The 17,977-nt window shown below is 49.0% G+C and overlaps 1 protein-coding gene across 2 annotated transcripts in view; it reads left to right on the top strand.

The window, feature by feature from the left end:
• The window catches only part of LOC131684410 (sodium-independent sulfate anion transporter-like), a 54,378-nt gene extending 43,049 nt beyond the window's left edge, over positions 1-11,329 (top strand). For both annotated transcript variants that reach the window (XM_058967273.1, XM_058967265.1), the window contains exons 3-5: positions 8,827-9,065; positions 9,135-9,915; positions 9,977-11,329. In XM_058967273.1, coding sequence (XP_058823256.1) covers positions 8,827-9,065; positions 9,135-9,915; positions 9,977-10,770 — 1,814 coding nt within the window. In that variant the 3' untranslated portion in view covers positions 10,771-11,329. The remainder of the gene's footprint in view (positions 1-8,826; positions 9,066-9,134; positions 9,916-9,976) is intronic.
• Positions 11,330-17,977: the final 6,648 nt, after the last annotated feature.

Genomic DNA, 17,977 nt, shown 5'->3' on the forward strand with positions numbered 1-17,977 from the left:
GATATCCAACTTCGTATTTCAAACCAGGGTTTCTCGTGAATCCTTGTAACTCTCTGTGTAAGATTCACTGCGTTTCCATCTGTCTCAGTGCTCGCGTGCATGTTACCAACACAATGGCGTCGACTTCCTCTTGGTGGTCCTGCTCGAACCGTTTTGCGTTGATGTAGTTGATGTGTTGTGCGGTGAAAACACGCACGGAAGGTCATAGATGCTGCTGTTCCAGAAGAAGCGCTGCCAACGTTGATCTTCGCCTCTCATCCGCACTTGGTAATATCTTTCTGAGATGTCACTGCGTACTGCCACTCGGAACATACGATCAGCACCGACAACAGCGATGTTAGCCGGTCTGGAATTTTTGAAGAGGTTTTAGTCAAACGAAACACCATGGACGGTGGCAGCAGCGTCTCACATTAGACGAAACCTGCCTGGATTATTCGGGTTCACAGCAACGGATATAAGTAGGTACTAGATACAGTTCTTGAAGTTCTGGAGTCAGTTTTTCTTGAAGTTCTGGAGTCAGTTTTCTCACGTATCCCTTCTTGGCCTGACCTTGGATCCCTTGGCCAGTACTGGATCCGTATTGATACGGTTTTAGAGACACTTCCATGATCTGAGCGGCATCGCTTCACTGTCCGGTGGTCGTATCTCCAGGGCTGACCGGATTCGTAGCAGTTATGCAGTGGACAGGTTAGGGATCTTAGCAGTGACTTACCCCGTTGATTTTCCAGAGAAAGAAGTAGTTTGTTCGGCTTGAAGACTCCCATGATATCCAGCGTGAAGAAAGATTTAACCGCTTTGTTGATGGATCGTCGTCGTCTTCTCACCTTCATTCACACCTTCGAACACTGTGAAAGTTTACGTACTCGCCGGCGTCTTCATTACACGGTACAATTACCGAAAACCTCGTACCCCTAGCGAGTTTGTACGTTGATTGCCAACTAGAAGTTATGGAACGATTTACAGGTATTCACGGCTTTCTCAGTCCGAAAAATTTAGGCAAACGACTTAATTGTAGATTTACCGACGTTTCGGCCGTTTTAGTTGGCCTAGATTTTTCCTTGAAGAAGCCCACCAAAAAGGGCCGAAACGTCGGGAATTCTACAACAAAATCGTTTGCCTAGATTTTTCAGACCGAGAAAGCCGTAAATACCTGTGAATATTCCGTAACCAGTCGACAAACATCCAACCGTTATAGAGTGGTATCGCTGTATTCTTCGGATAGTAGTCTAGCCAGGTACGTATACTTCTTCGGCATACTGGGACCCCAGAAAGATCTGCGGTTATATTTGCACCACGGAGACGGTGTGGATATCCGAAAGTATGTACTTTTTTGAGTATGCTCCGGAGATACGAAGGCTGTTTTACAACACCTAGATCATTCGACGCCAAGTCCATCAGCCAGGTTTTGCTCCACAAGAGTTCGGACTCACCGTCGATAAAGAAGGGCTCAGATCCACCGGCGATAAAGGCATAGGTCCTGACCTCTGCCGTTGGTCCGTCCAGTACTACTGGTACAATACGAAACAGTATTGCCGTCTGCTCTTGTTGTAGGTTGTAGCTTCTCTCCGGGCGATTTGGCTCAGAAGAAGAGGAAGCGGTGGGCTTCGATGTCGGCGTAGACGAGATCTGCGAATCTGCCGGACCTTGTGACGGTCAAGCAGTTTCCTTGACATATTACGCACTGGATTCTGGCAGCTTCTTTAGCTGAGGTAGGTCTTTAGTGGAGGCATCGAAAGGTCACGTGGTTTATGCATTCGAACCAGAAATTCAGGAACCCATTATATTTGGTGCTTCGGTTACGCTGATCGTGCCCCGACGTAGACCACCCACTAAGCTGCCAATGACCGCAAGTCAGTACTATAAAGATAAGAAATCCCATATAAAATAGGGTACAAATATACGATTATGGGTAGATTTGAAGTCGGAGAACTCCGAGTGTTCTACGTTTAAGGATGCTGGTAGACGCTCAATTAGTTCGGATCTTAGAGATGCTTTGAAAATGCAAGCATCGGCTTCGCAGGCACCGATCGTTGCAACCAAATTCATCATCGTCAACATAAAGTTCACCACCACCTCAAGTTTCGCTATGTTTAGCGATGGAAGACTTCTGATCCTCTTAACGATTCACACCGCAACAATTAACTGAAGTCTTAACAATTGGCTGAAGCTATCTGCATCTAACTGCCTCCAACGCCTTTCCCCCATAAGATACTTCTGCAGTCCTAGCATGTTCCTTCGTGCACATCTGCATAGATGAGTTGAACATAATGCACAAAAGCGTCCACTCTTTTAGTGTTCCGTCGAACTCTGGCAGATTCCTCGATACTACCTGTCTTGCCATAACTTGGCTTCGGTAGAGAATGTCCACTACCTCGTAGCGGGTTGCCGCCGCTTCATCTCGTGGCGAGTGATCAGGTTGCGTCGGTGTTGACTGCGGGGTTGGGTTCGCCAAATAGATAGACGCCGGTCTACAATTTGTCTGCGATTGATCGAGTGACGGATAGTAAGATGCCTGTGAGTGAGATCAATGTGACCATTTTCTTAGAATTATTCTTCATGTAACTCGGTCCATGATCGCTTGGATCCAACCTCTCAGGTGACCAATACAGCCCAGGTTCTGCTCCATTTGGTCCAGGCGTCGTGAATGCTAAGTAGCTCTTCGTCTTGTACCTGCCGGATTGAAGGTGAAAGTCTACTAACTTGGAGGGGTTTTTGTCTGGCATTCTTGCAACAAAGGCCTCCATTGTACTCTTCCAGCTAAAACTACCTTCCGAACACTTGATTTTTCATAGGCTCTCGCAAGTTTGTGGATGATTCTTTTTCTCGAATCACCTCAATACGCTCCTCTCAAATACTTCGAGTGCTTACCGGTCCTCCTCGAGCATTGTTAACGTTTCGTGCCTGTAGAGAACCGCCGGCTATTTGCACTTAGCGCAATTAGTACGGTGGGGAGCTTCCAGGATTTCAACCTTTTATGTAGCGCATAGTAAACACGACTTCCAGAGCTAATGCGCCTTCTGATCTCCTGACTGTTGTCATTGTTCGCAACCACCAATAAGCCTAAATAGATGAACTCGTCAACAACTTCAATCTCGTCGTCGTTGATCGTAATACTGCTGCTCAAACGACCCCTATCGCACTCGGGTTTTCCAGCCAGCATGTACCTCATCTAAGACGCGTTAATCCTCAGTCCTACTTCGCGCTTCAGCCGAGTATTTACAAATCTACTGCCGTCCCCATGTTTCTGTCAATTGTATCCACGTAGTCAGCGAACGACATGAACTGCACGGACCTCCGTCAACTCTGCTGTGTTAAACTCTGCTCTTCGGATCACGTCCCCTAGTGGTATATTACATAGCAGGTCGGACAGTCTACCACCCTGTCCTGGTCATTTAAGTGATTCGATCGGATACACCCTCACCGGCAACTGTTCCTTGTTCCAGATTCTTTCGATTATTCCGTCAGTTTCTTCGGGTTCTTGAGCAGTTGGATAGCCTTCTTGATCTCGTTCATAGCGAGAATTGTTACATCTCTGTCGGCTTCAGTGCTCACATAATCGTCCTCATCAAACGCCCTGTTATCCGCCTGGATACCATTCAGATATTCATGGTAGTGCTGCTGCTCCACTTTTCGATCACCTCACGTTCGTCCGTCAAGATGAACCCTTTCTTATTTCAAAATATTTCGACCCGTGGCATAAAGTCGTTGCGAGACTCACTCAACTTCGTTCAGAACGCACATGCTTCCTGAGAACGCTACAGCGGCTCCATTTTCGCTCTCTCCGACTCCTCCAAGAGACGTTGCTTATCCCAAAAAGATGTGTCTATTGTTTCCGTTTCTGTCGGTACTACTTCACGCTTAGACAGGTGACTTGATGCATTCTTCGCCTCCAATATCTTTTGACACTCGCCATCGAACCAATTGTACCGTCGACTACTCTGCACGTATCCGCAGGCTAGCTGATGGTTATTCTAGCAGTTCTCGAGCGGCACTTCAGCAAGCTCCTCTTCCTTCCTTAGCAGAGATGTTTCGAGATGTCGCGCGAAGCTGTTGCGACGAACGTCTCCGCCAGCCGGTCCAGATTCTACTATGACGGGCAACGGTATCTTACGTTGTTCGCTATGGATAGTTTTAGACGCGGCTTAACCATCACTAGGTAATTGGTCAAGTCGTTGTTAACATACGGATACGTGCCTACGTCGATAATGTCCAAAAAGTGTCGTCCATCAATCGTAGAACGAGGTCGATTTGTTTCTCTGTTTGCTGAGGTGATCTGCAGGTGTCGAGAGAAGCCACCGCCAAATTTCACTGAAAATCGAATGCCTCAGCACCCTCGAATTCTTTGATTGTTTGCAGATACTCCTCGGGCATTGTCCACGCTTCGCTCCCATAGAGAAGCAGCGGTATAATTAGCGATTTGTACTTAGCGCAATTATTGCCGGGGGAGAGCTTATTGGATCTCTACATCCTATGGAGCCCATAGTATACACGACTTCCGGAGATAATGCGCTTTCTGATCCCCCGTCTGGTGTTATTATCCGAAGTCGCCAATGGTTCTTTTTTTTAAGAATGGAGAAGACCTTTATGTCCTAGCCCAGTACACGTGCTATTGGTAGGGTCCAATCTACCGCACGGGGTGCACTGGGGGCGTGTCGGACTCGAATGGTGACCAGCCATTAATACCGACTAAACTCCATTGGGCTCCGCCATCCATCCCCAGGAGCTACCTTTTGGCATTACTTCTGGGGGGATGGCCGTACTTAGCGTACGCTCTCACTCGTGCCTTACATTCTCGCACCCTCGCTCCCATCTCGGCATGGGTAGACCATACCTTCGTCTATCATCCGCCAATTCACTCACTCTAACTCCTCGCCTGCTGCTCGGCGCTCCATGCTCTCTGCAGCCGGCAGGCAATCTGAGTGGTGGCAGTCGAAACTGCGTTCCACTTCTCTACCGCTTGGCACATCCCCTGTACAAGGGTATCAGGGGTTGTGTCCAAGCCGCAGACGCCTAGCATAGCGCCTCTTTCGACGTCGAAGCGGGGACATACGAATAGTACGTGCTCCGCAGTTTCGTCGACACCTGGGCAGTCTGGGCAGACTGGGGCCTCAGCGTGCCCAAACCTGTGGAGGTACTGTCGGAAACAGCCATGGCCTGACAGGAATTGTGTCAGATGGAAGTGAACTTCCCCATGGGGTCTTCCCACCCAGCTAGATATGTTGGGTATCAGCCGGTGGGTCCACCTACCTCTCGACGAGTTGTCCCATTCGCGTTGCCATCTGGCGACCGAGGTCACCCTGGCACGCTCACGGACTCCCCTATTGCCACGCAATTCGAAACAATCTTCGTCTTCCCGGATGACCAGCCCGACTGGCATCATACCCGCTATCACGCAGGATGCATCATGTGATACCGTGCGGTAGGCAGATATCACTCTGAGACACATCAAGCGATAGGTGCTCTTCAATTTGCGACGGTAACTGGTTACTCCCAGTGCCGTCGCCCAGGACGGTCCACCGTACCTAAGGATAGATACGGCGACACCGGCCAGTAGCCTGCGTCTACTGGCGCACACCTTGGAGCTGTTGGACATCATCCTTGATAATGCCGCGACAGCCACCGAAGCCTTCTTGCACGCATAGTCGACAAGGCTGCCGAAGGTCAGCTTGTCGTCTATGATGGCCCCAAGAATCTTCAGACTCCACTTAGAAGTTATCTCGACTTCTCCCGCTTGAATAACTGCTTGTTGTACCGACTTGCGGTTATTGACAACGACCACCTCCGTCTTGTGATGGGCGAGCTCTAGGCCTCTCGCGCTCATCCATTCCGCCACTATGCTTATCGCGTGTGCCGCCGTTAGTTCTACCTCGGAGATTGACTCCCCGTAGACCGCCAGGGTGACATCATCGGCAAAACCGACGATTTTCACACCCGGAGGGAACTTTAGTCTCAGAACCCCGTCATACATAAGGTTCCATAGTACCGGGCCCAGGATTGAACCTTGCGGAACTCCTGCAGTAATAAGAACACTTTGCTGACCGGCATCGGTCTCGTATAATAGTACGCGGTTCCGGAAGTAGCTTTCCAAGATCCGGTACAGGCCCACCGGCAGGCCAAGCCGGTGTAACGAGAGCGCGATGGCATCCCAGCTTGCGCTGTTGAATGCGTTCTTCACGTCAAGTGTCACTAACGCACAATATCGAATGCCCCGCCTCTTCCGTTGGATCGCTATCTGGGCAGTCCTTACCACTGAGTTGATAGCGTCCACCGTGGACTTTCCCTTTCGAAAACCGAACTGATTACTTGACAGGCCCTCCGTAGCTACCTTCTGCGTATGGAGTTAGCCTGTTGAGAATAATCCTCTCAAGCAATTTGCCCGTCGTGTCAATCAGACAGATTGGTCTGTACGCCGATGGGTTGCCAGGCGGCTTCCCGGCCTTCGGCAACAGTACCAGCTTCTGCCTTTTCCATCTATCCGGAAAATGGTTCTAAGTAGTTGAATTCGTCAACCACTTCACAGTCGTCACTGTTGATCGTAATACTGCTGTCCAGACGATTCCTATCGCACTCAATTTTTGGTCTGCCAGCAAGTACCTCGTCTTAGACACATTTATCTTCAGTCATACTCATACGATACTGCAGCTCCATCTCCTTTCTCCCTCCGATAGCTCTTCCAGGTGGCGCCTCTTACCCCGAAGAAGACGTGTCTGTTGGTACAACACCGCATTTTGTCGGGTGGCTTGATGCATTCTTGTCCTCCAATATCTCTGGGCACCTCCATGGGACCAATCGTTCCGTCGAATCTTCTGCACCTATCCCAGGACGCTCTTCGCGGCCTTGTTGGTAACTCTAAAAGTTCTCGAGCGGCACTTAAGCTCTTTCTTCTTACTTAAGAGCGCTGTTTCTAGATACTGCAGGTAGACTACCGCGACATCTAAGGTCCAAGGTCTACTGTAGAGGGCGCCGGTATCTCACGTCGTTCACTACGGATAGCTTTGGACGCAGTTTAGCACCGTCGCTAGATAGTGCCCCGATACGTGCTTACGTCGATAATGTCCGAAAAGTACCGTCCATCTATTAGAACGTTGTCAATTGAAGTCTTTGTTTGATGAGGTGATCTCCAGGTCTTGCAAGAAGCTAAATTCTACCTGGAATGACCGCCTAGCAAGGGTGTTCGTTTGGGCGAACTCGAGAGCTGACTCGTGAAGGTAAGTTTCTGGGAGAATCGAAGGTTGGTTGTCGTATTACAGGTGGATATGCGTATCAGAGCGAGTTACAAGATTGTGTCCCTCCCGGATACCGGGGTTCGTCGAAGAAATGAACGCCGGTCTAGGATTCGTCTGCGGTCAACCTAGTGACGCATATTGCGAGAAGCCATCGCCTAATTTCCCTGGAAACGGCGGTCTAGCGTGAACGTTCTCGTGTTGATTGCTGGAAGTAGGCTTCTGTAATTGAAGGTGGCCTTATGGTCGTTCTACGGTCACGTTGCAGAACGTGTTGAAATATCCGAGTGCGCACATCGCACCCCTTCCAACGAATAATTTATGGATGTCGAATTTGCTTGACGGTACGTAGAGCTGCCTATCCGAGGTGTTCGGTATTTGTCCAATCGCCTCCCGGGCATCTAATCCGGAATCTTCAGCTCCAAGGCGTTGCGTTTTGGCTAACCATTCCTTCATCGCCGAAGCGTTGTCCCCTTCGTTGATCTTCGGTTCGGTACCTTGTAGCTCAAGAAACTGCTTTTCCATCTCGAATTCTTCCTCGAGCCTTCGAAGTTCGAGTTCCATTAATTATTTTACCAAACAGTCTAATGCTGTGATGTCCTTGGCTGTATAAATAAGCCTTCAGTTAACTCGGTCCATGGCTGTTCGTCACTAGCCTCTTAGGTCAAGAAGATTCCTCAAGTCACCTTCAACATTGTCGATCTTCCTTGCTCGCTGTGTACCTCTCTCTCTAGGTAGTAGCTGTCGGATTAGTTTCGGGAATAATTTTTACTGGGTTATCGTTCAACATTAGGATGACATGCCCAGCAAACCCGCAGAAACAACAACTCAAGTGTACACTAGCTTTGTGCCACCAGTAGACTGGGCGACGTCCGATCTTTGGTAGCACTTTCCTTGGTTTGGTTGCATCGCATTCTCGCGATAGTATAGCCGGTAACTCATCACCTTTACGAGGATACGCCAGCATCTGAGTACTTCGCTGTACACCCCCTTTACAGCTTCCTACATCTTCCACAGTTACTCGCTCATAATTCTTCCTCATTCTCATCCGACACTATTCGACGGTACGCTACCGGTGGCATAACAGCATCCTACTCGTACCTTCGTTGGCAAGATCAATCCCCAACTCCCCAATGAGCTGTCCAGTAGACTGCGGCGGTTGATGAAACAGTCAACCGCTTCAGTTCCGACTGCGACGACGACTGGTATCTGATCGATAAGCTGTTTCGTTTACCCTCCGGTAGTCGCGCGATGCAGTCAGCGCAAAACGATTTGAAACTCTAGCGAAATCGTCTTGGAGTTTTGGGCGTTCGCCCAAACTGTAGATATTGACGCGAATTCCGGAAGATTAAACTGATGCAACGACTATCGAAGGGGTGCTATAAATACTATAGCTGATGCTTCTGTTCATTCTGATGATCGTAAAGCCTTCATATGCCAGGCAGTTTCTTGAAATGAGTAGCGTCCTGCACGTAGATAACTGTATTGTTGTCTCCTCTTATGACTTTGAAAGATGGTTGAATTATTTCTCACAGGAAAGATATTCCGCTGATTATATTGTTAACGCAGTTTAACTACGACCCTCTCCTTTCTCCCGTTCCAGTATCCGACGACAAAAAGTCCACCATGGACCAGATCCGAGGGGTTGGACCCTGGGCCCGTCGAAAGTTCCGCAGTATGTTCCGGAAGAAAATACTCTACAAGCGAGTTCCCGTGCTGAACTGGTTACCCCATTATAACCTGGACGATGCGGTTGGAGATCTGGTTGCCGGGTTTACCGTTGGACTAACGGTCATCCCGCAAGCGCTGGCTTACAGCAGTATTGCCGGACTACCGGCCGCTGTAAGTTACAATTTATACCGGTAGTACATTTCTCAATCAGAACTAATAACCTTATTTCGTCTTCAACAGTACGGCCTGTACGGTTCCTTCATCGGTTGCTTCGTTTACATCATTCTCGGCTCCTGCAAGGATGTTCCGATGGGACCAACGGCAATCGCTTCGCTCCTAACCTTTCAAGTGTGCGACGGTATCTGGGAACGGGCCGTTCTGCTCTGCTTCCTGACGGGTTTGATTGAACTGTTGATGGGTATCTTCGGGCTAGGATTTCTCATAGACTTCGTATCCGGACCGGTCAGTTCCGGTTTCACATCGGCCGCCGCGTTGATTATTCTTAGCTCGCAGGTTAAAGATTTGCTTGGGATCGTTGCCAAAGGAAACACGTTCATTCAGCAGTGGACGGCTATTCTGGACGATATTCACCACACGCGGCTCGGTGATGCTGTAATGGGTTTCACCTGTATAATTGTACTGCTGCTGATGAGATTGCTACCTAGGGTTCGGTTAGGTCCAAAGGAAGTGGAAGATCAATCTTTACTTCAGAAGATAGTAAACAAAACACTGTGGCTGGTTGGAACCGCCCGAAATGCCATAATCGTGATCGTTTGCGGCTCGATTGGGTACGCTCTGTACAACAGTGGACAGACACCGTTCAAAATGATCGGTGATGTTCCGAAAGGATTGCCCACGATTCAGCTGCCGCCTTTTTCCGTTCCGGAAATTGTCGACGAAAAGGGTGAAGTGATTCAAGCGTCCGAAAGCTTCGGAGATATGCTTAGCAATCTTGGGTCCATGTTGATAGTCATCCCACTGATAGCTCTGCTGGAAGACATTGCCATTTGCAAAGCGTTTGGTAGGAGATGGTTTAAATAGTTTCATTTCAGGTTAGATAATTAATATTTTGACTTTTCTAGCGAACGGCAAATCGGTGGACGCTACACAGGAACTGATCGCCATCGGAACATCCAACATCGCCAACTCGTTTTTCCAAGCTTATCCCGGAACCGGTGCTTTGTCTCGAGGGGCGGTGAACAACGCCAGCGGCGTTCGAACCCCCTTCGGTGGTCTCTACACCGGAATCATCGTAATTCTCGCTCTACTCTTCTTCACGCCTTACTTCTTCTACATCCCGAAAGCGGCGCTGGCTGCCATCATCATCGCGGCCGTAATTTTCATGGTAGAAGTTCGCGTCGTGAAACCCATGTGGCGAAGCAAAAAAGCCGATTTAATCCCTGGGATAGCGGCTTTCATTGCATGTCTAGCTCTACCGATCGAGATAGGCATTCTGGTTGGCATTGGACTGAACGTGGTTTTCATCCTTTACCACGCGGCCCGTCCAAAGATCCATCTCGATCAACTGATCACCCCCTGTGGAATCAAATACCTAATGCTGACGCCGGACCGTAGTCTGATCTTTCCTTCGTCCGACTTCGTGCGGAACCTAATCAACAAGCATGGCATGAAGAATCAAACTCCGGTGGTGATAGACTGTACGCACATCTACGGTGCGGACTTCACCGCCGCTCAGGTCATCGATACGTTGATCAAGGACTTTAAGAGTCGAAATCAGATGCTGCTGTTTCTTAATTTGAAACCGTCGGTGTGCGGTGTGTTTGAAGGGGCAGATCTCGAGTATCGAGTGTTCTACGATATCGAGCAGCTGGAGAAAGCGATTCAGGAGATTCGACGAAAAAGTTTTCAAGCTTAGATGGCGTCAACGATGTCTGTAGATAGTTATTAAGCCCCTTATTTACGGATCGATTTAAGGGCGGCCAAAGACAAACACTTAGGATCAGTTGAATAGGCACTACTTAACAAACCTACTTGCCCAATAGTAATCTAGATTTTAAGGAAGTTGTACAGAATATATCGAGGTAAGACAATGTTCCACTGTATTCATGAAGCACAAACAAAAACCATTCGGTTAGTTAGATAAATTGTAGATTTTTTTTTTCGCTGGAAAGAGGCTATAAATATTGACGGTGATCCCATTCGTTACGATTCAATTAGGCTGGACCGAGTTGCAGGGGATTAGAAAATAATTTATTGATTGTTAATAGAACCGGTTACTTAAAGATTATTATGTGACTAGTTGGTCCCATATGTGCACGGTGATAACTTATTATTTGTTCTAGTGATACACAAGACCCCCTTAAAAGACGATTTGCTTAATGATTTATTGTACTTTTCAGTTGTATTAGCTAGGAATCGTAAGTTCACCAAACACAGGAATAGAAACATTGTTCCTTTATTTTAAAATTGATAAATATATTGTATTTTACTGGAAATCCGAAAAAAACATTCACTGAATCGTACGCTGTCTCGAAATCTACAGACATACTATGAGTTCGAAAGTAGTATTTCTGAATCTGGTCCGTAATTGATCATCCTTCTCGGAAAACGAAGTCGGCATTTGCCGACAAAGATTCCGTTAACATGCGCAGTATGCTAAAAGCATAGCCGCTGCAAACATTCGGCTCCTAGCCTGGCTTTTCTCGGCTATAGCTCATTGGATCTCTCCGTCGAACTAACCATTCCGTCTATTTCTTCTTGTACGGTAGGTCGGATGTTCCTGTTATTTATTTCGGGCTTTAACCATGTGGGCCACTCGTCTCGTGAAAGTTTGATGTAGGGCGCTCTTCTCACAGTCACCTCACCTAGTGACTAGAACAAAATTTCTTTTGGTAAGTTTATTGTGCAATCTCAATTGTTTCTTTGGTAAATCTTTCCCAAAAGGCTCAGTTAGTTTCTTGATCTGAGGAAGGTGCGCGGTGTTGCTGATCGTGGAGAAGAGGGTAGGGTGCCGGAGCGTTGTTACTGGTCTTCTTGAGTTGGTTTGGGCTACGGTAAAAATTCTCCACACCGTGTACAGGAATGACAGAGGACCCACAAATGACTGTGGTCATGGGGAGTGAGAAGACGATGGGACACTTCCAGGCTCCTCTACTGCCCAGTACACCAGCTGAAAGCACCTGCGTCGAGGCTAGCGTCCTTCCATTTCGGTGGAAGATCGCCTTAGTGACCCTCCCGGGCGCTAGGGGTCCTCGAGCGTACATCAGGAGATGACGACTTGGCAACGCTGAGAATAGCTAGAAAGGTGTTCGTCGGATTCGCCGGATTCCCCCTACCACCTCTAGCCGGACTGCACCGGGCATGGCCTCGATCATGCAACGCCAGATCCTCCTAGATCGACACAAGCCTGTCCTAGAGGATCCAGACCGGAGGAGTCCCTGAAGTTACCCGGTCAGCCTACAATAAATTAGTGGAGTAGCGATTCTCGAATCATACTCAAATCTACACCGACGGATCCAGAGAGGATGGCAAGATCGGAGTCGGAGTCCGCTATGGCGGGACAGGCTCATCCCTCCGCCTCCCAACAGAGTGCTCGGTCTTTTCCGCCGAAGCCGCCGCCATCGCCCTGGCTCTGTCTCGAAAGTCAGAAGATTCAGCAACCACGATCTCCACCGACTCCTTCGCCGAAGTCCTTAATAATACCTTCATCGACTACTGGCAGGCGTTCCAGGGACATTTGCAGAAAGGCTCAGTTTGTTTCCTAATCTGATGAGGGTGCGTGGAGTTGCTAATAGCAGAGAAGTGGTAGGGTGCTGAAGCGTTGTTGCTGGTCATTTTTTGTTACGGTAAAGATTCTCCACACTTTGTACAAGAATGACAGAGCACCTGTAAATGGCTGTGGTTGTGGTGAGTGATAAACCGATAGGAGACTTCCAGGCCCCTCTACTGCCGAAAGCGCCTGCGTCGAGGCCGGCTTCCTTCCATTTCGGTGGAAGACCGCCCTGCTGGCCCTCCGACGGGCGCTGGGGTTCCTCGAGCGCACATCAGGACATGACGACTCGGCAACAATGAGAATAGCCAGAGAGGTGTTCGTCGAATCCCCCCTACCATCTCTAGCACGACTGCAACGGGTATGACCTCGGCTGTGGAGATCGACACAAGCCTGTCCCAACGATCCGGGCCGGAGAAGTACCTGAAGTCACCCGTCCAGCCTACAATCAACAAGTGGAGGGGCAATTCTCGAATCATACTACACCAACGGATCCAGGAACGATAACGAGGTCGGAGTCGGAGTCCGCTGCGGCGGGATAGGCTCATCCCTCCGCCACCCAACAGAGTGCTCGGTCTTTTCCGCCGAAGCCGCCGCCATCGCCCTGGCTCTGTCTCGAAAGTCAGAAGATACAGCAACCACGATCTTCACCGACTCCCTCTCGGAACTCCGCGCGATTGAGAGCGGACACTCCCGACAGCTCTTTTCCAGGCCATCGAGATGAACGCGGACTGTGCTGGATCCCCGAGGAACACCGAAGTAGCGCTGGGTTCGAGAGCCAGGAGGACCCTACCAAAGGAAGGGCCAGCCGTGGATATCATTCGGCACTTCGTCGAAATCCTTAACAATAACTTCATCGACCACTGGCAGGCGTCCCAGGGACATCTGCAGACAATGAAGGCGATACTCGTAAAATGGACGATCGGCCAGACTAGAAGGAACAGAAAGCCCTGTCCCGATTGCGAACCGGATACACGAAAACCACGCACGCCCACAGAACCTCGAATGTACCACCACCTATTTGCACCAGGACAACAATAGAAAACATCCTCTCCAACAGCCTCGAGTTCCAGGATCTAAGACACGACATCCCGCGATACCGTGGCCAATGATCCCGTATGGGAAGAAATCCTCCTAAACTTGCTTAAAGACGCCGATCCCTTCGACAACATCTAATCCGGAACCCACCACGACCACACTAGCAAGGAGCCCTCTCCGCACTCCTGCGAATTGCGGAGAGGATTCCTGCGACCCACCGGACCAATGCACACCTAGCCAACCACGGAAACAGCTTAAGGGCGAGTGAGCCATCGAGGTTAAAGCCCCAATAAACAAAACAATACAATTCCAGACCCCTGGCTAAAATAATTTGGAGTAATGGGAAATTTTTCAGGAGAGATAGCAAATACCTCCTCCCGTAGATCTACGTAGTGGCATCCTTAACAATACGTTCATCGACCCCTGGCGGGCGTTCTAGGGTCATCTGCAGAAATTTAAGGGGATACTCGTAAATGATCGATCGGCCAGGAACAGAAACTCAGGAGGGAACAGAAACTCCTGTCCCGATTGCGGACCGGACACACGAAAACCACGCACGCCTACACAACCTCGAATGCACCACCCCCAATCTGCTTTACATGCGGGACCAGGACAACAGTAGAACACATCCTCTCCAACTGCCTCGATTTCTAGGATCTCCGAGTAAGACACGATATTCCGCCCTGAATTCGTGACAACCCGTCCAATGACCCCGTAAGGGAAAAAATCCTCCTAAACTTCTTTAAAGCCCGGCGGCTTTCTTCGACAACATCTAGTCAGCAATGGGCCCTCTGCCGCACCCCTCGCCGGAGCTGGAGAGGTCGCCTGCGACACAACACAACTACCAAACAACGAGAACTCCAATCAAGACCGCTCGGAGCCTCAACATCAGCACCTTACAAACCCGAGCAATGGGACCCGAGGAATCTCACGCGGGCCTTCAGCCAAACTCCTCCGAGCTACGGGAAGGCTTCCCGCGACTATGGCAACAGATTAAGGGCGAAAGACTCATCGAGGTTAAAGCCCCAATAAACAATACAACAAAATACAATTCCAGACCCCTGGCTTAAATGATTGGGAGTAATGGGACCTTTTTCAGGAGAGATAGTAGAACCTCCTCCCGTAGATCTACGCAGTCTCGGCAGTTAACAAGTGCGTAAGCCTGATGTGGCATCCTGGCTAGAGGCCAGGCTAGAGAATGTGCTTTGCTCGATTCAACTTGTTTGGTCATTCCACCTGACTAGGTCCTCTTTTACCTTTTGTGGGTAGCTTCGAGAATCTCTCCAGTGAGAAACGAAGTGGTCAGTTACTTTGAATACCTTGCAAATATCGGACAACGGAACTTCTCGGGTTAGTCAGGTACGGGAACGTCGACTGAGTGAAGCTAGTCGATCAGCGTCCTCCGTTTCTACTAAGGGTGTTTAGAATCTACGAACTCTAGGGAAGTTATGACGGAGAGTGAATTTGCGAATATCACGGTTGGAATATTCTCGGGTTTATTTTGGAGATTGCTGGAGTAATCGCTGCAGGTTCGGCTGAAAAAAAACTGAACAAGTCTGTGAGATACGGAGGGAAAGGCCCCACATCAATCACCATATTTCGATCCAGTTTTGTGTAGACAGTGTAGATCCTGACGTGGGAAGCATACTTGCGGCTCACTAGTTGATTGACCACCAGTTCCTGACTCTGTACAGCTCGGCGATTTCTGCGAGCGGAACGAACCGCAAGACTCATGACCGTTTCCAGGCCAATTTACAAATGGCTTCTGTAAGTAGAGGTTTACCCACTACACGGTTATAACCTTACCTGTCCGGCACTCGCTAGATGACAGGGAAACCTAGGTGCATCTACCAAGAATTTTCGGATTTTCGTATCACAACAAACAAATAAAATTACTTTTGCCGGGTTTATTTCCTCCAACACTCCCTTGCTGTTGTTCACTGTCACTACTGATCTGCTACTGCTGATGCTGACGGGAAGGCGACGGTTTCCTCCGGCCGGCCCGGTATTTAGTAGCTTGCTCTGACAGTGATCTTTGACAATTTGCCAGAAATGTGAGCTTTGCCTCTTTGTTGGAACCTCTCTAGCGACGCTGATTCCGTATCACAGGACTCCCAGCAAAGAAGAAGAAGTGCTCTTTCCAGTGGGAACAGCTGTCAACAGTCTGCTTTACCATCCTTTGCTGTTAGCTGGGAAGCAGAGCAAGTCTCGTTCGGCCTATCCTTCCCCGGTGAGGGGGGATTGGTGTGACTCGCCCTACCAGACTCAATAATTTACATCACGAATGGCGTGAGACCGGCTGTCTCCAAAGAAAACTTGGAAACTACGGCTGCTTACGAATTCCTGGATGAACCGGCTGAGGTTTCTGTGGACACCCCACTGTTGTGGTAGGCGGAGTACACGTTCCCTCTCCGCCAAGCCTCTTCCTAAAGGCGATCTACCGGCAATCGAGAAGGTTCCCATCTTCGAAAAGGGTTGTTTAACGAAGATTGATCCGACACTCCGCAGCTTTGACAGCAGGTTGATTGGACAAAAATTATTTACTTCTCCTGTTCCCCGACTCTTCTTTGGGATGGGGATTACGAGCGTTCTGCGCTAGGACTCTGGGAAGGGCCCGCCCTTCCAGAGTCTGTTGAAGCTATGTAAAAGGGCTTCTTCCACACTGGTGGAATGGATCGGAGGTTTGGGTAACCTACGTCGTCGTTCCCGGCAACTTTTCCTCGCGCAGTGGTTACTGCGATGCTGAGTGTGTTAGCGAAAAATGGGCAGTTATATGACAGTCTGGAGCTCGGAAGAAACTTTGTATATCCACGAACACCTTACGTTTAGTGAAAAAGGCGGTTAATACTCTGTCCGACTATAGCCGCTTGAAAAATTGGCCGATCTCGTTGGCGATATTATCATAATACCGTTGATAGTGAGAGTCTTCTTTACTCACTAAAAGAGTTCACACTCCTCCAGAATTCCTTGGTTGAACAATCAAGGCTGATTCCGTCGAACAAGTGAGATCAGCTGGCTGTCTAAGCCGCCTGAATAACTCTTCTCGCTTGATTTCTCAGTCTACGGTAATCCGTCGATAGCTGCTCTCGTAGAGGATGACCGATGGATGTTTTCTTCAGGTATCGAAGGGTCATCCGGCGTACCCTGATAAACGATACCGTTTCTGGGTTCCACTAATTTATTACGGAGGAGTCCCGTTTGTACGGGGAATACAAGATGAAGTGGTCGTCGATTGGACGCTCGGATCCCGCAGCTTCAGCTGAAAGCACAGACGGGAACGGTCGAGACCAATAAACTAATTTAGAACTAGCTCGAAATACTCCGATGGAAGACCTCGCAGATGAGGGAAACGCTGCAAAAGCAAAACCAAACGGCTGCAATCGCGATGTTTTCACACCCCAGGGCTTATTTCACCACACGGTCGTAGACACTCGACCTCAAGGCCCAACGACCGGTTCACACAATCGATTCAGAAGGACCGCTTGCATCCGTGAGCAACGCGTGAAGGGTCGGCCTAGAAGAAAACGAATAAATTAAATATTAAATTCACAAGTGTTCGACTGCCCAGACATCATTCAGTGCATCGTTTTGGTTCTGTGGGTAACTCTTCTCCGTAGATGTTATGGAATTGGAAGCGAAGCTCATTATTCGTTTCTTCACCTGGGCTAGAATAATGATCACCAGCCGCCAGCGAGGGAAACTCGGAGCACTGCAACGAAACCAAATCCCTTCTTGAAGGCACATTCCGAGACCAACTCTCCAGTACAGCGATAAAATCTGGCTGTAAGACCGTCAAAAAATACAAGCATTTTCTTTGGCTCTTCAGAGATTCCAGGGGGACCATTATACGGGAATTCTTGCTCTGTCAACGGAACTTTTGTCGACTCGACGAGTTGTCAAACAAAAGTCTGAGGAAAACACTGGTCCCAATACAAAAACCACCAGAAGTAGCATTTATTAGCTACCTGAGCGACGCCCAATACTACGACCTCAACATCTCCAGAAAACTCCCCGAAATTCCAGAAAGGTTATGGTTGGGCGTCAAACTCTTCAGACAAAATCCAGCGGAACCCTTTGCCATTCCCTACTTGTACTGCTGCATGTGCTGCGTAGATCTGTGCGGACTTAGCACCTCCACGACGATGGACCAACTCCTACATTGTTAGATGAAGAACTGGTCGACGAACTTGAGCTCAAAAGAGAAGACTAAACCACTGTGTTTGCCATTGGACTAGAGTTGGCTGATATTCAAAGCGGTGCCAAGCGCTACACCATCAACGACCCCCACGCTGTTAACGAACTCATGCTTCCGTTT

This window comes from Topomyia yanbarensis, chromosome 1 (genome assembly GCF_030247195.1).
Source record: "Topomyia yanbarensis strain Yona2022 chromosome 1, ASM3024719v1, whole genome shotgun sequence".
Lineage (NCBI taxonomy): Eukaryota > Metazoa > Arthropoda > Insecta > Diptera > Culicidae > Topomyia > Topomyia yanbarensis.